This window comes from Gopherus flavomarginatus, chromosome 1 (assembly GCF_025201925.1).
Source record: "Gopherus flavomarginatus isolate rGopFla2 chromosome 1, rGopFla2.mat.asm, whole genome shotgun sequence".
NCBI lineage: Eukaryota > Metazoa > Chordata > Testudines > Testudinidae > Gopherus > Gopherus flavomarginatus.
In genome coordinates, this window is record NC_066617.1 from 217073685 (window position 1) to 217097522 (window position 23838).

At 38.7% G+C, this 23838-nt stretch overlaps 1 protein-coding gene across 1 annotated transcript in view; it reads left to right on the top strand.

Annotated features, from left to right (window-relative positions):
- CFAP47 (cilia and flagella associated protein 47) overlaps positions 1-23838 on the top strand; it is a 680893-nt gene that overhangs the window by 450117 nt on the left and 206938 nt on the right. The window contains exon 51 of the mRNA XM_050936444.1: positions 23713-23810. Coding sequence (XP_050792401.1) covers positions 23713-23810 — 98 coding nt within the window. The remainder of the gene's footprint in view (positions 1-23712; positions 23811-23838) is intronic.

Consider the following 23838-nt stretch of genomic DNA (forward strand, 5'->3'; position numbering starts at 1 on the left):
TGCCAAATATGCAAAGTAAATAAACGGAGAGAATAATATACTTTTCTAATCTCTGAGTTATTCTACATTTAGGTGTTATTTGTAACAACATTAGGTAAATATTTTCAGCTAGAATTTTTTATTTTTTTTTAAGTTCACAGCATCTCTTTAAGCTGAAAAACAATGTCTCGCTTCAAAATCGGAGACCAATGTGATTATATGAGCAGCTAGCATTGGCATGGAGTGTTGGCAGATTTCTTGTGATAAAAAGTACAGTTCTTCACATTGCTCTGGTGTGATTGAGTTTATTGTAATATACTAACACCAGTGCAGAACGGCTAATATAAAATTTGATTGCTGTTTGTATTGTGTATTTCACTTTTAGTTATTAAAAACTTCGGGGTGTTTCTTCCTTTATTTCCTTCTTTCTTTTGAAACAGCAGTTGAAAATCACTTACTAATTGAAAGTACACTATCAAAGTGCTTCTGTATTTCGGATAAGCAAGATACATCCACATAACACAATATGTACTCAAGAGTATCTAAGTTGATCCTAAAGGTTGCAACTGGTGATTCAGCAATACATTTAGTGGTGTAAGTCATGTTCCACATAAGTACATTTTATGATAACTTCACATCAGCCATTATTTCAACTGGCTTCTTAGCAATAAACATCAACTATATCTGACATTTCTCCTTGTTCATAAATAGCCTGTTGCCAGGATTATATCAGGATCTATTTTTCTACAGCCACTGCAAAATAAATGGCCCAAATAATATTTGCTTGTAGTTTATACAAAATGTACAAACTATCTATTGCCTATTTACTATTAATCCATTGCAGCAACCTCATAGTGGAGAGTTTTGTATTCTTATGCATTCAGTCATGGATTGCTTGAGTGACTTATAGAGTACTAATATATTTCCATAAAATAGCAACAAAGCATTTATAGTAGATTATAGTGGCAAAAAGTACAGTAATTTCTTTTGTTGTGATACCAACTATCTCCTTCTCAACATATTTTCTTCACTTCCTCTTGGTGGTATGCTAGTTTCCTAGTTATTATTAATACTTTTACTTAACAGCTAACTATTTTGACTATCCAGATTTCAAGGAGCTACTTGCCACCAAAAATTCAAAAACTGCAAAAACCTGATTTCAACAGATGAGAGAAGAAAATCAGGCCACAGAGTGTCCATCTGCTGCTGCAGGTAGAGAAATTTCTGGTATTCCCTATTGCTGCCTACAAATACCATAGTATTGTGGGCAGTAGCTTAATATGCTCCTCTCTCACTGTGTGTGCCACTTTCTCACTTGGCCTATAGAAGCAATGTGTGTGACTCTCTAGTAGCAGTGGTAGCTGTAAAAGTGAGTAAAGTATAGTATCCTACGCTGGAGAAGACAGAGGCATGCATGACCAACCAAGGTCCAAATTAGCGGGGAATGGTCATGCCCTCCAGGCAAATTCTAGATTATAAAATCCACTAAGGGCCACAGCTGCTACCTGTGATAATAGGTGCACTGAGGATATCCCAAAGTAGAATGATCTTTCAGATCATGTGAAATACGTGCAGAACATCAGGGAAATGAGAAATACCATGTGATTAGCCCTGTGGGACCTGTAAAGTACAAACCAGGCTTGAGCTCTAAAGGCTTGCTTATAACTCTCAACACTGGGAAGATTTATAAATAATATAAACCAGGTGTGGTAAAATAATTCACCAAATGTTTATACAGACAATTCACAGACACGCTGCTGGTTCACCTACATAGTTCAAGTATGAAGCAGAGCTAAGAATAAAAACTTTGGTGGTTTGAGTTGAAGCATCTGAACTGCTCTAATAATATTATCTCTTGTACAGTCAGTCATACTTTCTAGCCACAGAAGGAAAAATTCTTATCTATGCCCTTAGCATTTCCTACCTTACTTCTTTCTATGCTGCGCAACACCCACACTTCTACCCGCTCTCCCTACTTCATGTCATTTTAAAATGCAGAGGTTAAGATGATCTTCTTTGTCTGTCATCCTGACCACGACATGCCCTCTTTTAAGCCTGCCACTGGCTTTTCATTTTTCACCTAATCTAGTTTAAGGTTACTCTCCTTACCTCCTAGACCCTTCATCGCATTTCCACTCTCTGCATATTTGCTCGTTTCTTCTTCATGTCATTCTTGTTTGCAGTGCTTCCCCCACAACTGTCTCTGTACCTCTGCTATGCTGTCCCGTATGCATAGAATATGCTTCCTGAACTGATCCGTATGGTCTCTATGCTATTCATTCAAAATCCTTTCAAAGCCTACTTTTTCTTCTATGCCTACAAGAAATTGCCAGGTAATAATGAATAGGTTGAGCAGCAGTCAGATATGGTTGATGCATCTTTATTTAATCAGTGAGAATACATATAGGGTTATTAGATTTAAAACATTACAGTATATTAAAGTTGGAAAATCAAAGCACTCAAAAGTTAGGAATTATGACATTTCCAAAAGTTAGGAAATGCCATAATTAAGGTTGACTGCAGAAGAGACACACATTTTGCCACAGCTATTTGCTGACAGCAAAGGAATGCTGATACTCAGGACTTCTAGTTTTAATTCCAAGTTCTGGAGCTGACTGTGCTCTAATAGTTATAGATGCTTCTGCCCTGTCACCTAAGCAGGCCATTATTCTGGTTTTAAGGTGGACAGTTCTGTGTTTCTGTGGTTTGTCCCCTGTCCGGTACTGAGACAAATTTGGTCGTGGTTTTGTCTGGTATCCTGCATGGAGGATGTCATTCTGAAGAGCATGCTGCTCCGCTCCTGCAGAGCGAGGTGTATAAGATCATACTGGCAGGGACTGGGCACTCTTCAAAACAGCATCTTCTATAAGCCATAAGCTCACACGCGCTGTGCATGCAAGGTCTTACCAGTAAGGGCAGGGTCACACAGGCAGGGTGGTCTAAAAGTTTAGTTCCCGGAAGTACCAGAATGTCCAGTCTTCTGGGAATACATCAGTGACCACACTGCTGTCACCCCTCTACCCCAGTCTATCCCTGTCCTTTCCTCCATCCGTCCATTCTCTTCCTATTTCCTCCTCCCTAGCTCCTGTCCCCTTCTTCTCCAATACCTCCCACCTTTCTGCTCCTATTGCTCTGAGGCTGATTTTTATTTCCCCCCTGCCCCCACCCATGAGTCACCCCTTAGAATTTGAATCAAATAGCTTCCTCCTCCTCCTCCGCCTCCTCAGTATCTGGGCATCAGTAAGAGGAGCATTGAGAGCCCAGGAAAGAGTTCCTCCCTGCTTTCAATTACTAATGCCTGACAAAACAGCAGCCCTGGCCAGCCAGGAGGAGCAGCAACAGGAAAAATCCTACTCATCCCCTGCAGTCCTGGGATTGCACATACTCAATGGCTGGAGTGTGCTCAATGCAGATGGAATTTCCAGAGAATTTAGCTGCCATCCTGTCATAAACCTCTGTTGAATATGTGCACAGTGAGTTTTATTTTCCAGAGGCTTACACCTTGGCTAAATGTAGGTGGATCATGAAAGGGACAACAAAAGGCATATCCTTGACACTAAGGTGCACCCCGCCCCCCGCCAACTTTCAAAGCTCTGTACCAAAATATGAAGGTGCAAGAGCTTCTTAACAAAATTATTGTAAGAAATTTTTAACATGGGCAAAACCATCTAATTCTCCCTAGCTTCATTTTTGAAAATGGCTCACTGTTTTGTTGAAACTTTCAAAAATAAATAATAATTAGGAAAAAAAACCCAAAAACCAGCTTGAGGCAGACCCCAGGCATGGAGAGTTTCAGTCTATACAGTTTGTTTACCAAAGTTATAAGCAACTAACAACACAACCTTACAATGGAAAGGGCAAGGCAACTTTAAATAGAGGTAGGGCTGATGTAAATAAAAACTGTACACAAGTTGATTCCATCACTCTCTTCCAGAATTTATATGTTGCTCGTCATCTTAGATTTTTAAACTACCCCTACACGAACTGTTCCTTTTTAGTCTGTGAACAATACTGTATGCTGGAATACAAATAATAAATAACACAGTCAAAGAAGGATGGTTTCATAATGTAATTCAAAACGTGCATGTCGTGAAAATTGTTGCAATGTGAAATGTGCTGATGTTAGTTTAATATACATTAGTGAAATCACAGAACCATAACCACAGCTGACAATCTTGTTAGCAATCTTAGCATGTGACAAAATGGAAGTTCTGCACTGCCTCTATTCATGACTGTACCTTCGCTGTGGATGAATAAATTATTCCAGTTTAGAGCTCTGTTAATCCATCACCTATCATGAGTGCAAACAATGTTAACTAAATGACAGAATCATAGGCTACATGTACCAGAAAAAGGATTAAATTACAGATTTAGGAAGATATGTAACCTTTATGTAGACTGTTCGCAGATTATGCATCAGAGCAGTCAATAGATTAATGAAATGTTGGTTCCTCGAGTGTACTCAGCTAGCAGTCAGTTTGCTTTCATGTTAGCTGAGTACTGCTTTGGATATTATACTGCAGTGACATTATCTGTCTGTTAAATATCACACTTCAGTTCACATCCAAAATTTGTACTGATTTACAATGAAAGTTCTGGCAGATCTTTTTTTTGCTCTACCTTGAAGTATCTGTCAGGCTTCATATCATGTTTGCAAAATATTAGTCTGAGTTGTGATGGGGTTACCACGCCCACACTGAGTCAATGGTGCCTGATGAATCACTGTGGGCCCAGAAGACCACGCCCCCTCAACCCTGCTACTCATGCGCTAGGCGGAAGGGACAGATAAAAGGAAGCAGCCCAGCGTAGTCTGGGCTAGCTGAGGAGGAGGGAGGACATGTGCTGCAGCCTCCTACAGAGGCACCTGCGACTTTCCAAGCAGTAGAAACTCTGGACTTGAACTACACTGCAGATGACCACAGAGACTGACTGGGACGCCGAGCCACTGCCAGCTGAGGAGATATCCGAGATGCACCTTGCAGAGGAAGTGATTCTGGGAATGTATTAGAAGCTTAACTGGGAATTTCCCAGCTTCATAGGCAGGGCCAACTCCAGGGTTTTTGCCTCCCCAAGTGGCAGGGAAAAAAAACAGTCACGATCGGTGGCAGCTGCATTGCACTGCTTTCTTGTTCAGCAGCAATTAGGTGGCAGGTCCTTACCTCCAAGAAGGAGCAAGGGACCCGCCGCCGAATTGCTGCCAAAGAGCCCGACGTGCCACCCTTTCCCCTTGGCCACTCCAAGCACCTGCTTGCTCAGCTGGTGCCTGGAGCCGGCCCTGTTTATAGGGCTCTGGGTCAGAACCCAGTGGAGTAGGGTTCCCCTACTACCCTGCCTCCCACTTACCTCTAGAGGTGGCTACTGTTTGCTTGCTCTGCCCCACCCAGGGACTACAGACAGATTGTTTGTTCTGCCCTGCCCAGGGGGTCAGAACCCCAACTGCTATTGCCTTCCCCAGCCAGGAGGCTGAGGGGCAACAGACAGCTTGTTTTGCTCTTCCCTGCCCTGCCCAGGGGCTGTGGAATGATTTTTTGCTCAGCCTTTCTGGGGGTCCTGAGCCCTCCTTATTGCAATTGTCTGGTCTCACAGGGAGACCCAACGCTTGTGTGATTGGGTGTACCAATCCTACACTCGGCCAACAGGGGAAGCCCTGCTCAACATTCATGGCCCTCCATGACTCATGTGCCTAGCAAAACCTATACAGATGACTACTGGTTTCTCCCGAGGAAGTGTTTTTTTTACTTAAACATAATTTCTGGAGTTGCATTTTGGTGCCTAAATATGCACTTTGCCTTTAAGCATCTTTGGACAAGGTTCTATCTGTGTTTGTTTATACATAAAGGCTTCTATTTCTCACCTTTAGAATAAACTATTTATTATGCTCCTTTGAACTTTTCACCTACTTTTTACCAAATAATCTACCTCCAAAAAGACTATAAGGCATCTGAATCTCCTACAAAAGTTTTAACTGGCCTGCCATTTGCCACTGCCCATCATCAACTGGTACAATGCAATACAGTTTTCTTTAATCCCTGATTGTTTTGGTCCTACACTGTAGGTGTGATCACAAGGACCTTCCAACTGGATAGGAAAGAAGTCTCAGCTCTAATCAGACTGGAGAGCAGGGGCTCAGGCAAATGGGAAGCAAGAAATTTAGAAATTTTCTAAAGGGATTCTTGCATCATATCAATGTAACAGACAATATTCTGTCTCTCTGGGCTGGTGGTAGTCTAGGGACAATCTGCAGTTAGAAATGGACTTCAGAAATACCTTCCATCCAAATTTTAGTGATGACAACAATTATGCACTCCTGGGATAGAGAGCCCATACAGAACAGCTCTACACCCAGGCAACTTGGTCTCTCCAGGAACACCAGCTGAAAGGATTGAAAGTTCTAAGTTTTCCAGGAGGCACTGATACTGTCTGGACCAGAGCCCTTGGTGCAAGAGAAGCCAGAGCTGAAGCCATATCTACATATTATATGGAGGTGCTATTTTTGAATAGGAACTCTCTATGGTCTATAACTGGTTTCCAGGGTTGGTGATACCAAATTATCCCATCCTTCCCCTCCCCAAATATGTTTTTATTTATTTGGGGAAATCCTTTATTGCCCGTGAACCATTTTTTTTTGAGGCAGGGGAGGAGGGAGAGGTGGATGTCATTTAAGCTTTTTACTCTCTACAAGGGAAGATCCTAATGATTATCTGCAGGGAAGGGAAAATTATTTACTTCATAATTCTTACAGAGGCGTCACTCCACCCATGCAGCTCACCTCACCTCACTTCACCCTAGGTTTAGGAGGTTATCTTTTCTGAGATAGTATTTTTTTCCTTACATTTTGTTTTTCATTTTTTAAAAGGGAGTTATTTGCCCTCTCTTTTTTCTTTGTCACAAGCACTATGCATGATTTCCCTCAGACTCTGAAAAATAAAATTCTATCTTAGTGTGAGCTCCTGCATGTGAAATATTAATATGGCTAGTGTAATTCTGGCAATGTTAAAGGAAAGATGATGTCAGCATTCAGTTTATAATGGTAACCTAGCTTGAAACTAAACTATTAAGAGCTAATGTTTTTTATATTTTTATAATTTAAAAAATGCATTGTGGTTTTCATTTTGCATCCTGTAGGGATTTTGCATAGGATTTATTTTCTTTTTCAGGAAGAGATACTTTGGGTTTTCAAGAGAAAGACACCTGACCCTTTAAGAAAAAGTTATTTACAGTATCTTTCCTAGAACACATGTATATATTGAACTGTTCATTGAAGGCGATCATGACATTGCAATCAAATTGGTATGACTTGTTCTCTGATACAGCAATTACCAATATTCCCTTGATTTGAAGCTTTGTTTGCATATTTAAAGATTTATGATACTGTTTTTTGTTCCTCATACAGCAATTACAATAAAGTCTTAGTAAACTGTGCAACAGACAGTGCATTTTTTATATTTTATTAACATGGCTGAAAAAACATCTCGCATATACTTGCTGCAGCTCAGTAACAAAGGACAAATTCCAGATTTGTGCTGCATAAGGTAAATTATTTGCATGACTTCAAAAACATCAGGCTGTGTTTTCTAAATTGTGTGCCTAAAATATTTTGCTGCATGTCAAAAATGGGAAATATGCATCTGCAACATGCAGCTACCTAGTGTTTCATGTGAGATTGTACATATCATTGCTTATGTTTGTACTTTATACTTTGCACTCCATTTTTAAAATGTAGCCCCAACGATAGATGTATCCCTTAGAAAAGGTTAAATATGTAAATTACAATAACAGTAATTTGTGTTTGGCTTGTATTTGCGCTTGTGCACACACACACACACGTAGACAGTGTTGCGTGAACCTTGAAAGCTTTAGAAATTCAGTTTGGATAAATACCCCCAAAGTTTGATAGTTATCCAAGCCTCTCTTGTCAGCAAAACTAGTATGGAACGTTCATAAGAACAGCTGTTTTTCAATATTTTGGCACTTATATTTCCAGTCCCTTCAAGAACAAGGAATAGGTGGTTCAAGTTGTATAAAAGCAGAAAGTAATGAAATTTAAGTAATGTTACTTTTTAAAAAAGTGTTTTTTTGAGATTCAAAAGCATTTGTATTTTTTGTTCAAAGGTTGAATGAGGTTTGAGAGCATTATTTTTCTATTTTATTCAAACAGTTTCTTCAACAGTTCTGTAATAGTTACTGAAATCTAGTAAAAATTTCAAATACTTTCTTTCTTTGATTCAGGATTCCTTTTCAATGTTTTCTCTGTGTGTGTGTGTGTAAGAATGGGAATAGTTTTTCAAAAGTGGCTAGTGATTTTGTGTGGCAGTCTGAGAATATCATAAAGGGGTCTGAGTGTCAGAAAATGTTGTGCACACCATCCTCTGAAAATGGGCCCCTTCAGAGTGTCTCCAATTAGACACTGAAAATTACAAGTCGCTTCAGGAGATCTTGGCCATCATATAATAAATTGATACCATGTTTTGATGTTAGTGACCTTTAGTTTTTTTGTAACTTTATATTTTTATCTTCTATGTCAGCTGTGATTAGCTGTTTCTCTTGGGCTGGAAGAGTACTTATTGCCATTATTGTACTAGCTCAGTAGCAGTAATTTTTTTCTTGTAATCTTCTATCATCTTTCCCTAGTAGTTTCCTAAATTTGGACATTTCCAGAAGTTGTGTATAATGGAGCTCCTCACCATTTCTCAACTTTAATTCCCACATAGAATCATTGAAATGGAGGACTGGAAGGCACATCAATAGGTCATCTAGTCCAGTCTCCCACACTGAGGCAGGACTAAATATTATCTAGACCAGGGGTTCTCAGCCTTTTTCTTTCTGAGACCCTCTCAACATCCTATAAAAACTCCACAGCCCACCTGTTCCACCATAACTAGTTTTCTGCATATAAAAGCCAGGTCCATGTTAGGAGATAGCAAACAGGACAATTGCCTGGGGCCAGATGCCACAGAGACCCCCATGCCACAGAGGCCCCTGTGAAGTTAAGTTCGGCTTCAGCCCTGGGTGGCAGGGCTCAAGACTCTAGAGTTCAGCCCATGTGGTGGGGCTTCGGCTTTCTTCCCTGGGCCCCAGCACGTCTAACACTGGCCCTGCTTTGCAGATCCCCTGAAACCTGCTCACGGCTCCCCAGGGGGGCCTGGATCCCTGGTTGAGAACCAGTGATCTAGATCACCCTTTCAGGTGTTTGTCTAAACTGTTCTTAAAAACTTCCAAGGACAGAGATTCTACAACCTCCCTAGGTAATTTGTTCCAGTGCTTAACAACCCTGATAACTAGGAAGATTTTCCTAATGTCTAATGGCTCAGAGATCTTTTCACCCAGTTCCTATAGTATTCTAGGATGTATTTCACCAGGCCTTGAAGACTTGAGGACATCTAATTTTTCTAAGTAATTCTTAACTTGTTCTTTTTGTATTTTATTCTTAGATCCTACCCCGTTTATGCTTATGTTCTCTATGTTAGTTATCCAATCACTGCTACATTTTTGGTGAAAACTGGAACAAAAAAAGAATTTAACATTTTAGCCATTGCTGTGTTTTCTGTTATTGTCTTCCTCTCTTATTCAGTGGGCCTACCCTGTCCCTTGTGTCATTAATAACGTCTCTCTAAAAAAAAATGCCAACTCTCTTGAATTCCTTTTCCCTTTAGACTTTCTTCCCACAGGATCGTACCTACCAATTCTTGGAATAATGAACTCTATCATTTCATGATCACTTTCACACAGGCTTCCCTCCACCTTCAGATGCTCAACAAGTTCCTCCTTATTTACAGAATCAAATCCAGAATAGCCTCTCCTCTAGTCGCTTTCTCCACCTCCTGTAATAAAAAATTGTTTCCAATGCATTCCAGGAATTTGTTGGATAATGTGTGTCCTGCTTTATTATTTTCCCAACAGATGTCTTTGTAGTTGAAGTTCCCCATCATCATCAAGTCCTGTTTTTGGATGATTTTATTAGTTGTATTAAAAAAAAAAGATTTCATCTACCTCTTCTTGCTGGTTAGGTAGACCCCCCACCATGACACCCTCCCTTATTTTTTACCCTTGTTGTCCTTACCCAGAGACTTTCAACAGGTCTGTTTCCTATTTCTATTTCAACCTCTGTGCAAGTGTGTACATCTTTAATATATAAGGCAACTCTTCTTCCCTTTTTTCCCTGTCTGTCCTTTCTGTACAAGCTGTACCCTTCTATACCAATATTCCAGTCATGTGAATTATCCCGCCAAGTTTCTGTGATGTTAGCTGTCATATTTGGGATTATTCAGTAGTATTTCTAGTTTTTCCTGTTAATTCCCTATATTTCTTGCATTAGTACACAGACATCTAAGATGTTTGTTAGATTTCCTCTCTATATTCCCTCTTGTCTCTCCTTTGTCCATGCTGTAATTTCCCATTGTGACTGTTGTTGCCTCAATCAGGGCAAACCACAAAGATTGAGGTAGATGATCTCCAAAACTGATGGTTATTTTTTAGATTCACCAAGCCAGCAACAAAACAACGGCTACAATTCTGTTACCCCAAAGCCAAAAACACAGCTCCCTTAAAGAAGTAGCCCAACCTTGAGCTCCCACTCAGACAGCCAAGTCAAGTATGATGTAGTTTACTGAAAATCTTGTTCATCATATATAAATTTCTGCCAATCCCAAGGGACTGCACACATTACACACCAAGTCAATGAGTATTTCAGATCTTATCCAAATACACACTTACAGCCAATTCTTATTAATTAAATTAACAGTTATTTAAAAAGAAAAGAGAGAGGATTGTGGATAAAAGATCATTAAACATACAGATATGAATAAAGCTCTTAGGTCAGTTTCATAGGAGAGAGAGTGAGCTGCTAAGTTGCAAAAGTTCTTTCCAGAATCAATTCATGAAGTTATGTTCCAAATATGTAGTCCATGTATAGAGTTTATTCTAATTCTTCCATGAGAAGTAGCAGGGTAATCCAGACTGGAGCTGGAGACCTCAGTTTTGCAACTCAAGCTTCCTCTGACCAAACTTACACAGATCCGAGATGCAGGTTTGAGGCCCTGGCATTCTTTTATAGATCTCCGGTGGGTTATCGATAACCTCTTGACAACAGGTATACCTTGGGTGAAGAATAGTGGCTTTGAAGTATAAATCTATTTCCTATGTATACACATGTACTTAGTTGCATTCATCAGCATAAAGTGCTATCCGTTAATCAGTTCATAGAGATTACTAAACTTCTAAAAGAAATATAGACAATTATGTTATTACACCCAAGTTTTATCTAAACGTTAATATTCCCTTTTGATCTTTCAATCAATAGAATATAGTAATAGACAGGAACATTCTGGTTACATGTTACATGAGCCATCCCCTTTGCCTCTCCTCTTGTGAGTTCTAGGACTAGCTGCTTCAAGAAGTGTGGGCATAGCATGGATTTATATAGCAGCAGTATGTTATTTTCTTTCTTCTTATCTATCCCTCTTCTAATGGCTCCCTAATATTCAGTGAGCTTTTTTTTGACTGCTGCTGCACACTGAGCAGATATTTTCAGAGACCTGTCCCCAGTGATACCAAATCTCTTTCTTGAGTGGTAACATCTAATTTTGAGCCCATCACTTTGTATTTATAGTTGGCATTACATTTTCCAATGTACATTACTTAGTATATATTAACTTTGAATTTCATCTGTCATTTTGTCGCTCAATCACCCAGCTTCGTGAGATCCCTGTGTAACTGTTCAGTCAGCTTTGGACTTTGGTCTGCAAACTTTGGCACCTCACTGTTTACCCCTTTTTCCAGATCACTTATGAATATGTTGAATAGCACTGATCCCAGTATAGATCCTTGAGGGACCCTGCCATTTACCTCTCTCCACGGTGAAAACTGATTATTTATTCCTATCCTTTGTTTCCTACCTTTTAACCAGTTAAGAGAGGACCTTCTCTCTTGTCCCAAAACAGCTTAGTCTACTTAAGAGCTTTTGATGAGGGACCTTCTGAAAGTCCAGGTATACTATATCCACTGAGTTATCCTTGTCCACGTGTTCATTGGATCTCTCAATTCTAATAAATTGGTGAGACATAGTTTCCCTTTACAGAAGCTGTGTTGTCTCTTCCCCAACATATCATATCCGCCTATGTATCTGTTAATTCTGTTCCTTATTATAGTTTCAGCCAGTTTGCCTGGTACTGAGGTTAGTCTTCAGCAGCCTGTAATTGCCAGGATAGCCTCTAGAGCCCTTTTTATACATTGGTGTTACGTTAGGTATCCTCCAGTCATGTGGTACAGAGGCTGATTTAAATGATAGGTTGAATAGTACAGTTAGTGATTATGCAATTTCATATTTGAGTTCCTGCAGAACCTTTGGGTGAATATCATCTGGTCCTGGTGACTTCTTGTTACTGTTTAATTTATCAGTTTGTTCACAAAACTTCCTCTGTTGATACTTCAATCTGGGACAGTTACTCAGATTTGACATTAAAAGAATGGCTCAGGTGTTGGAATCGCTGTCCTATCCTCTGCAGTGAAGACTGATGCAAAGAATTCATTTAGTTTGTCTGCAACAGCCTTGTCTTCCTTGTGTACTCCTTTAGCATCTCGATCATCCAGTGATCCCACTGATAGCGTGGCACACTTCCTGTTTCTGTTGTCCTTAAAAATAATTGCTGTTAGTTTTTTTTATGCCTTTTGCTAGTTGATCTTCAAATTCTTTTGGCCTGACTACTTGTACTTTTCCACTTGCCAGAGTTTATGTTCCTTTCGATTTTCCTCAGTAGAATTTGACTTCCAATTTTTAAAAGGTCTTTTTTTTTTTTGATCTCTGACCACCTCTTTTACTATGTTGTTTAGCCATGGTGGCATTTTTTTTGGTCCTCTTATTTTTTTTTCAAATTTGGGGTATATATATGTTTGGAGACTGTCGTGGTGTTTTTAAAAATCTTCTATGCAGCTTGCAAGCATTTCACTCTTGTGACAGTTCCTTTTAATTTCCACCTAACTAGTTATCTCATTTTTGTGTAGTTCCCTTTTTTGAAATTAAATAGTGCTGTGGTGGGTTTCTTTGGGACTTTTCCCTGCAAGGATATTAAAGATAATTAAATTATGATCACTATTACTGAGTGGTTCAGCTATATTCACCTCTTGGACAAGATCCTGTGCACTCTTCTTATTGCTTAAACTTCTTGCATTTGAATGCAAGCACTTACAAAATTCGTCAACGTTTAGTCGTTTAGTATTCCCTTTAACAAAATTCCTCTCAGGGATGTGTCTCTTTTTGGTTTACATGGAGCCTATCTTTCCTGTATAGGCTCCTTCTTTCCCTAAAGGCTCCCCAGTTCCTAATAAACCTAAATCTGTCCTCTGAACACCATCATCTCATCCATGCTTTGAGACCCTGCAGTTCTACTTGTCTAACTGACCCTGCTCATGGAACTGGCAGCATTTCAGAGAATGCTACCATAGAAATCCTGGACTTTAATCTCTTAGCAGCCTAAATTTGGCTGCCGGGACCTCTCTGCTACCATTCCCTGTGTGATTGGTAACGACTTGTACCACAGTCACCGGCTCCTACCCCGCATTGCACATACATCTGACTTGATATCTCAAGAGAGGTTTGCAACCTGTGCACCTGCCAGGCATTTGACTGTGCAGTTCTCGTGGTCATCAAAAACCCTGCTATCTATATTTCTAATGATTGAATCCCCCAGTACTATTACCTATTTCTTCCTAATAACAGAGGTCCACTTCCCTTGAAAAGTATCCTCAGTGGGAGAGGATACTATGACCTCATCTGGAAGGAGGGTCTCAAATATGAGATCATTTCCCTCTACTCCAATTTGAAGTTCTCCTTTCCTGAGACTTTCATCGTCCTCAACAAAGTCCTGGCTTCTGTGATTGCACCACTATATGTGGGAGCTGCTTAATCATTTTGAATAACATGAATGAGAAGATTTTTTTGATTACACCCAAACTTATATGGCTACTTCTATAGAGAAAATGTGGTGAGGAGAGAGGAAGGAATCTTTTGTGGACCCAGGCCTCATCTACACTTACAGTGCTGCAGCAGTACAGCTGCATCATTATGGCATTTAGTGAAGATGCTACCTATGCTGAAAGGAGAGCTTCTCCCATTGGCGTAGGGTACTCACGTCCCTGAGAGGTGGTAGTTATGTTGACAGGAGAATCCCTCCCATTGACATAGCCTTGTCTACCCAAGGGGCCAGGTTGGTATAACTATGTTGCTCAGGGATATGGATTTTCCACATTCCTGAGTGACATAGTTATACTGACAGGTCCTAGTGTAGACTAAGCCCCAGTCTCCCACTAGCTGCAGGAGTGGATCCCAGCCCTCAAGTTCTGTGGATTTTGTCTGTGAATGTATTAGTGAGATTACACTGATATACTTTCCCTGTGATCAACAAACTGCTTTCAGACACTTCCAAAATGGATAGAAATGACTGCAGAATGGTTTTTACATGCTGTAAATTACATAACTAAGTGAAATCATCTACCCCTCATTGCTTGGAATGCACTTATTTTTATACATACACTTCCATCATCCACATATTTTCTGAATTAAGTTTGTCTTGCTCAGGAAATTTGCATTCTTTTTGTGCATTCCTAGAAATAGCTTATTTTATTCTGGACCAGTCACATCTACCTGTATAGGTTCTTATACTGGTGCCGAGCACTACAGCATCTGAACAAAAAGTTGTTTAGCCCATGATGTTACTTTGTTCCCACGGGGGGTAATTTGGTTCTGGTGTACTGTTTGTGAGGCTACCTTGCCCACTGAATTTTATATTATGCTTTGTTTTAGTTGATAAATTTGTAAAAAACTCAGAAAATGAATTAATGTAACATTAAACATATTTTAGTTACTATTCTTATCTTAATAACTGAAATAACACCTGTGTAAGTAGAGTTGCACCATAAATATTAATTTTGTAATGAATAGCAGAGAGAGTACCTACCCCTCTACAAGACTATATATAGTGTCTCAAGTTGGGCACCCAAAATTACCAATCACTTTTGGAAATCTTGGTCATTGTTTTGGGTGATGAAAATCCCTTCGTCTAGATCATCAGCTTATGTAAATTGCTGTCACTTTACTGAAGTCAGTGGAGCTATGGCAGATTACAGTAGCTGAGGATCTGGCCCCTTGAGTGTATCTCTTGAGACATTTTAATAGGCAATGAATGTTGTAGCGGTTTCTTTAATGAATCCCTGACATCCATGTGGAAATTTAACTGGAACTGTCTTTAAATATACTTGAAATTTTTATATGTATGACACTTTACAATGGAGGTGTATTAAATATTTTTTTTAAAATTAAACTTTAGAAACTAAACACATTTTTTACCTCCTACAATGGGCTTGGAAAGGACTTAAAAACTATAGACTCATTGTTTCTACTCAGTTCATAAAGCAAATTATATTGAAAGAAAATGAGTATTAGACTAAATGACTCTTGAGCTCATATATGAAATTTTGCAGTTTTCTCCATATATTACGTAACAATTTTCTACATTTGAAAACTAAATGTAGAGACAAAATGAGATGCTTGGGACCAATAATGAAAAGACTTAATTGAGAAAGGTTTTTCAATAGAATCAAAAGTAATAATTTTCATCTAGTAGATATGAATAGATTAGTTATTCAGAAAAACTACCGTAGAAGGTGTCCAAAACCTTTTTGTGAAAGCCATCGCTATGTACCATCTTACACTATTTTAGCTAAATGCTCCTCTGACAGAAAATGTTATATGGTAATTGAGTTTAAAATAATCCATAAAATGTATTCATTTCCTGAGAATTCTAGAAAGAGTGGATTATAAATTTAACATAAGAATAAAATGTAAGGACAAGGGAACTAGATGAAGTCTAGCTCTTTGTAATAGAATTCTTAATTTTCTAGAACCAAACAAACCTGGAAAATAAGCACAATAAAACATTATATTTAGTATTATATGCATTCGAGAGATAATATATTAAAATAAATGTAAAAAAATTTACAGTAGTATCAGCCTTGCTCTCTTTCCCCACCCCCTGCCAAAAAAAAAGAAAAGAAAAGGCATTGTTTTCACTTTTAAATACAACCATTATTTATCAGTTCATAGCTTCTCATAAACTATGGCCCCAATCTTACAAAGGCTTCAGTGAATTTACTCATAAATGTAATGCTTAAGTGTGTGCCAGAGGGTCTACGTCTTCAATGGTCACGTAATAGTAATGGTGTGCATGTGCATTATACAGTATAGTTGTAGGTGTGTCGGTCTCAGGATATTAGATACATGGGGTGGGTGAGGTAATATCTTTCATAGGGACATCTTCTGTTGGTGTGAGAGACAAGCTTTCAAGCTACACTTTCAAAAGATGAGCCTGGGAGCTTAAATTCATAACTCTACTTTACACCAAAAATCATGGATTGAAAAACACTTTCCATTCACGCACCTTTAACCTTCTCCAAAATTCTTTGCGATGCTTGCAACAGTGTTACCAATATACCGTACTGATTTTACCTTTCCAGGGGACTCCCTAAGGAGAGAGGGGCCATTGAATTGTGGCACTTCCTCCTTGGTGGTCAGCACTCAGTGAGCTGGGCTGCTCTCCTTTATACTAGCACAGCAATTGAAGCATACTCAGCACGTTCTGAGGGGTGGGACTTCCTTGGCCCATAGTGTGGGATTAACTCTTTCCTGGCTAGTGTAGGGTATGCACACCCCGTCACAGTTAGTATTACACTCCTCTTATGAAAATATAATATGAAACTTGTCATGTGATTCCTGTCACACACGAGATGTGAGTTTGTTGTAGAAAAGCATACAGCTTTTTGTATTCTGAAATCAACCCTTAGCTTTACAGAAAGTAAGATCTCTTGAGGTGATGGAGTTACATTTGCCACTGCTGGTGAATAAATAAAGCTGAGCTGGCATGTGCACCAGCTGTTCTGAACACCTAATATTAATGTCAAATCCCTGACCTCATCAGCAAGTGCCAAACCCTATTGATTATGAAGAATGAAAATTTGTAACCAGGACAGAAAGAAGGTATGTAGGAGATTAAATATTAGAGTTGATGCACTCTTATGCTCTAAAGATGTTCATTCATTTTCTTACCCTTTGCAGTCTTCCATCCAAGTACTGACCAAGCTTAATCTTGCTTGTGTTATGAGGTCTGACAGGATCACAGCCCTGTCGTTGTATGCAGGCAAGTTAGGGCTTTTTTGTTGTCAGTGAAGCCCCAGAGAGTGAGACAACAGGGAATGAGACTAAAATCAAACACAGGTTTACCTCATAATACTTCAAAGTACTATCACTAAGTCATGAAGGAAGATATCAAATATATTTAAAATGTCAAAAGTTTATAAATGAGCACACACACACACACACACACATGATATGTCTGTTTTATTGCAGTATGTTTTCTATTATGAACCCTTGTTTTGATTTGCTGATAGATGTCTAAAAATGTCACCTTTTGGACTGAAACTTTCCATGACTGGGGAAAGGTGAATATTTTGAAAAGTTTTTTGTGTTAAGAATGGTGAATAAAACATGTGTTTAGCAGTAGGGGGAACTGTTACTGTTTATATTGTGGCAAGGCACCTCCTCAGTCTCCCCAGTCTCTGCTGCTTTCAGCCCTGGTGAGACAGGCTCAGGTAATGCGGTCCCCCTTGGGACACAAGGGAAATTTGCTCCCTGTACCTCCACTAGTCCTGGTTATTGAATTCTTACCCTCCTTGTGGGAGAAAGTACGGCCTCTCCTCCTGGAGGGTCTCGCTGTTTTTCTGCTCCTGCACTCCTGGCAGCAGGGCTTCTTCTCTCTCTACTCTCCTCCCCTTCCTTCCACAGGAAACGGTTTAAAAAGGTCTCAGGCAGCCCCAAGTTGGAATCAGCTGGTCCCAATTAACCTCAGGTAGCTCCCCCCCCATCTGATTCTAATTTACTACCTTGGTAACCTTTCCCAGCTGAACCTGATTGACCTGTGGTTGCCTCTCAGTTGATAAGGAGGAGGGCCTTTTAACCTTCTGTTACTGATTCCTACCCCTCCCTTGCAGCTATCTGTCCTGAGTTTATCACTATATATATATATATATATATATATATATATATATATATATATATATATATATAGTTTGTCTGGTTTTATGATGTACATTTTATATATATAAAACCTACATCACAAAACCAGACAAACTATAAAACTTATTGTGTTAGTAGTTCTTGCTGAGTTGTCATAGTATTTGCAAAGTGCATTTAAAAATTATAAGTCAAAAAAGATATGAACATTTAAAAATTCACAGTAAAAAAAATCACTTCTTCATAGAGTGTGCTATTCCAAAAAGATGAACTGCGGAGATTTGGAACTGAGCACTTCTAAAAACTCTTTCTTCCCATGTTATTCATTTCTACCTGGCCACTGCACCTTAATCTTTATGAGACTGAATATATTGCCCATATTATTCATAAGAACACGGTTTTCCAACCACAGGGAATCTGCTCGACAGGAAAGAAAAAGTGTCATACAAATCACATAGTTGGTTGTTCTCAGTTGAGATTGGTCACTGAGTATATGACACAGTTTCATGATAAAATATAGAATTTGAGTTACATTTTAATAAACACTTTTCTTCAAAAAAGTAGTGGATATGAAAGTTACAACATCTTTTTATTGATTTATTCCTAGTCATAGGTGGTATTAGACTGAATTTAATCTTCACTCAATTTTACTGCTTATGGAGGAGTCAGGATAAAAGTTTGTTTGATTCACACTTCATTTTTCGTGTCCTCCAACCATTGAATTCAAATGATAGTTGCACATCCAACGTTAATTTTGGAATTTCCTGACTTTTGAGTACTTAACCATGAAATTTAATGTTCAATTAATGTATTTTTTTCTCTGGAATGAAATCATTAAGTGTAAATATTTCTGTCACCAATAAAAAAAACAAAAAAACAAAACAAAAACAGAAAGAAAGAGAAGAGCTTAGAACTCAAGGCAAGTGCTAACCAAGGCCAAACCTATGTTCTGTAGAAAAGGTCTAGTGACACAAAAATCATCTTTTCAGCATCCAGATGCTGCTCCTTGAGTTTAGTAACTCCTGTAATCCATTTTTCCCAGGATGCACTTATATATCTATAATATCATTTCTTGAGTTTGTTATAGAGTTATGTTTAAAATTTTAGAAATGGCTGTGCATAAGACGGACAGAAACTCATAAGAAGTTATTCTTGAAGGAAAAGGTTACTCAGCTGTGTTCTCTCTGAGTAAAAGGTACCAGTTCTTTAGAGTTTATATAAACTGCCTATATGATATTCAACAATATCTACAGGTCTGTTTGGCAGACAGGTCAGCCTGCAAAAAACAAAACAAAAAAATACCTTTTCAACAGCAAGCTGCTGAATTGCTTATGTTAAATGTAGTTAAAACTCTCCACTTCACACACAGTGTAATTCCCCATGCTAGGTCTTGTGCTTTCACACCCACCCAGCTGGAGCGTGTAGCGTCATTGTAGGCACTGGGAGTTAGTACATTTATAGGGCTGTAGTTATACCTACATTTTATAGATTCCATTCAGTGGGAAAGATGGGTTGGGGGCACTGATGTAGATGGTTCGCAACACACGGGTGAGAAAATGGAGAAGGCAGAAAATAGTGGAAGTGAACTTTTGGCTTTGTGAATGGTGTAAAGCCGAAGGTCTGAATTTTGTGGTGTATTGTCCACATTCCAGTGGGGGACAGAGCTGTGTGAATGGGATGTCCCACATTTCATAGAAAGGGAGACTAATCTCGGTTGGAGACTTGCTGGAGCAGCCAGGATGGCATTAAACTAATAATGTAAAGGTGAGGTGATAAGGAGGTAAATGCATTACAAACTCAAATTCATTGTGTCACCAACATTTTGGACAGATGTGACAAAGTGAAGAGAAGAAAATTTTCAGTTGCGTAAATATCAGTGCTGGGAATCTGGGTAACAAGCAAGAGGAATTGGATGTTCTCACTGATGAGAAGAAGTTTAGTGTTAAGCCCTTAGCATAACAAACAGTATGAACCAAAGGCTGTGAACCATAGTAGGCCTGGCCTTGGCAAAATAGCCAAACACTAGGTATTAGCTAACCAAGTAAGCACATTTCTGACCTGAGAGGATGGTTCTAGAACACCCATAGTTATCAAGTAACTACATAAACAAATTCCCAAGAGATAGTACAAGAGCACACTGACCACTTGTAAGCTAAGAATGGCATGACTGGATAATGGATGAGGATGTTTTGCTCAAACTAGCAGGTACAAGGGTACTAACTAGCAACATATGGAATGTAATATGTAACTTGTTTGTATCAATGTATAAAAGGAGAAGTCATAGAAGGAACATCTTTATGCTAGACTAGGGGACAGCTTAATGTTTTGCTGACTGAGCTGGTACCATTGTTGTGATAATATATGTATTAGTGTATCTGCAACCATTGAGCTGTGGTGCTAGTACCATGCTTCATTGACAATAAACCTTCTCCACTGAAGCAAGCCTATGGTTTTTCTTTGTGAACAATACCAAGGTCTGGGGAATCAACATGCTGCACTCTCTTCTAAGAACAGCAACACTAGCAACACACAGCAGTAATCACACCACTATCATGTCAGGGTCACCAGTGTTGTGAAGTGCAGATAATTGATAAGGAAAGCTAAAGACAGCATGGAAAAAATCTGTGGTTTCAGGCCTAAGAAAAATAAAAAGGATCTTAAATATATTAGGACCAAAAGAATTCCTAGCAATGGTATAAGACCATTCCTAGATGAAGGTGGTAAAATTGTTAATAATGAAGCAGAAAAGCTACAAATGTTCAGTCAATAGTCTTGTTATGTATTTGGAAAGAAGCAGGGTGCTGAAATACTTTGCAGTATATTAGTAACCAAAGAGGGTATTAAACCTAATTGACTAGGCAACATTTTTAAATCAGCAGGCTAAAGTAACTTGCCCCAAAGAGTCCTAAAACAGTTGGCTGAGAAGATTTCTGTCCCACTGATGTTAATTTGTAATACATCTTGGAATACCAGGGAAATTCCAAAAGACTGGAAAAGTGTTAATGTTGTACAAACATTCAGAAAGGCAGGTGGGATGACCTGGGTAAATACAGGCCAGGTAGCCAATGCCAGGCAAATAATGGAAAAGCAAAACAGGATTCAATTGTAAAGAATAGAAAAATAATTGGACAGCAAGGGTTTATGAAAAAACAGGTCTTGTCAAACCTTATTTTATCCGTTGAGATGACAAGTTTGGTTGGTAAAAGTAACTACATACATTTAATATATTTACACTTTTAGGAGGTGTTTTTTCTGATTTAAAAAAAATTATCACTATGCAATATTAATAGAGCACACTTTAAATGTATGAAGAACTTGCTAACTGAAATGTCTCAAAAGTAGTCAGAGAGGAATCATAATATAATAGGGATGTTTCTAATGGAGTTCCACAGGGATCAGTTCTAGACCCAGCGTCATTCAACTTTTTCATCAGTAATCTCAGCATAAATATAAAGTCACTGCTGATTAAATTTCTGATTCACATGAAGATTGATGGAGTCCCTATCCCAAACTAGTCATGAGAACCAGCAGATATATGGAGCTATCTGGATTGCTTGGAAGCTGGGTCCCTTCAAACAAAACGTGTATTAGTGCATCCAAATGCAAACTTATACAGCAAGGAACAAGACATACCTACAGAATGGGGAACAGTATTGTAGAAAGCAACGATTCTGAAAATAATTTAGGGATTGGAGTGGACAGGCAACTCAACATGAGCTCCTACTGCAATGCTCTGGCAAAAAAAGCTAATGTGATCCTTCGATGTATATACAGAGGAGTAGCGAGTAGGATTAGGACATTGATTTTGCCTACGCATATAGCATTGGTGAGATTTATACTGGATTGCTGCAGACCATTCTGGTGTGGAACTTTTTAAAAGGCTATTAAAAAGTTGGAGAGTGCAGGAAAAGGCCATGAAAATGATGCAAGTGCTGAAGAAAATGCCTGATAGTGAGAGATTTAAAGAGCTCAATATGTTTCATTTATAAAAAAAGAAAATTGGGTGATGACTTGATTACAGTGTATAAGTACCTTCCTGGGATGAAAATATCAGCTACTAGAGAGCACTTTAAGCTTGCAGAAAAAGGCATAACAAGATCCAATGTCTGGAATCTGAAGGCAGAGACATTTCTATTAGAAATGAGGCACAAATTGTTAACAGTAAATGTGATTAACCTTTGGGACAATTTACCAAGATAAGTGGTGGATTCTCCAACTCTTGATGGCTGCAGATTGAGACTAGCTGGATTTCTAGAAGATATCCTGTAGACAAACACAAGTTAATGAGCTCAGTATAGGGGTGATTGGGTGAAATTTAATGGCCTGAGATATATGGCTCAGGCTAGTTTATCTATTGGTCACTTCTGGCCTTAAACTCCATGCATTTATAAAAACATCTTCATTGGGAAGTGTGGGCCTTTCTACTGCCAGTCACTTCAGAGGCAGAGTTGGGGCAGGGCTTGACCTTGCTTGCAATAGTTAATGGAAGGATCCACTCTCCTGTTGTTGGCCCTAGTGGCATAGTACATTCCAAGCAGGATTTAACAATTCCACTTGCCCACTTAACAGTGATGAGCATCAAGCTTTCCTTGTAAATGTATTGTCCTTTTAACCCATCAATTTCTGCAGAATTTGTTCCTATTTTTTAAATCAAGTTTTTAATATGTATAGTTGCATATAATTGCAAGTGACCGCTAATCTGGGAAATGAGATAATCAATAAAGCTTTTTTTCCTCCTAATTGTGCAGGAAGTCAGCTTCCGAGACTCTGGTGCTGTTTGTTTTGCTTCTAGATAGCAGCAGAATCCCCTAATTCTCTCTTTTTGCTGTCTTCTGGACCACGTAGGAGGAGAGATACAAGAGATTTATATGTGATATAAACAATCATGTTTCAGAAAATAGGCCAAACTCTATTTAATGGGGTTTCAGAAGAATATTTTCCTATGGCCATTTTATTCCATAACTGCCTACTGCAGAGTTCCGTGCATCTTTCTCTGCAAAACGTGTTACTGGCCATTGTCAGAGAAAGGAAACTGGCTAGATGGTTAGTTTGACCCAATATGGCAATTCCTGTAGTGGAATGTTTTGATGCATACATTTGATATTTGCTAATGTTTCTGATTTAAACATAGTCACAAGACTTAAAACTAAGGTCACCTTGTTTGAAAACTTGGTGCAAAGTTCGATGCAGCTATGAAACAAAATATACTGTGTAGACTTTGCAAGGGAGGACTGTCCCTGCTATGATAAAAAAATTATTCTAGGTGGTTTTTTGTTCTTTAATACTTTTGTTTAATACTGTAGAACAGCCTTTTAATGCAAAGATTATTTTAATTATTCTTGGATTATGTTTAAGCAATGCACATGCAGAAAATAGCTAAAAAGTGTCAGAGTAAGTTAATTTTTAAAAGTGATATTTCAGTTCAGATTGCATCTGTTAATCATATTATCAAATTGAATCTACAAGATAAAGTAACAAGGAATGTAATGGAGTGGCAATACACTAGATTGTAATTTTCTTGGAATGATGCCTCAGTGCTAATTTCAAATATTAATAGGTGAAATCCTGGCCCTGCTTAAGTCAAAACTTCCATTGGGGTGAATGGGGCTAAGATTTCACACATTGTCTCAAGAACAGATTTGTAAAAAACACTTTCTTCTATTTTGTTTTCACAGGAGGAAAATCTTCAGGTTGCAAAGTGTGGTTTTCCTTGGAGATTAATAGTGTACCTTGTGCACCTGAAAGAACCCTGAATGTGAAGTGTGCAGCTCTGGTAAGATAGTTTTCAAGGTTTAGTTTTG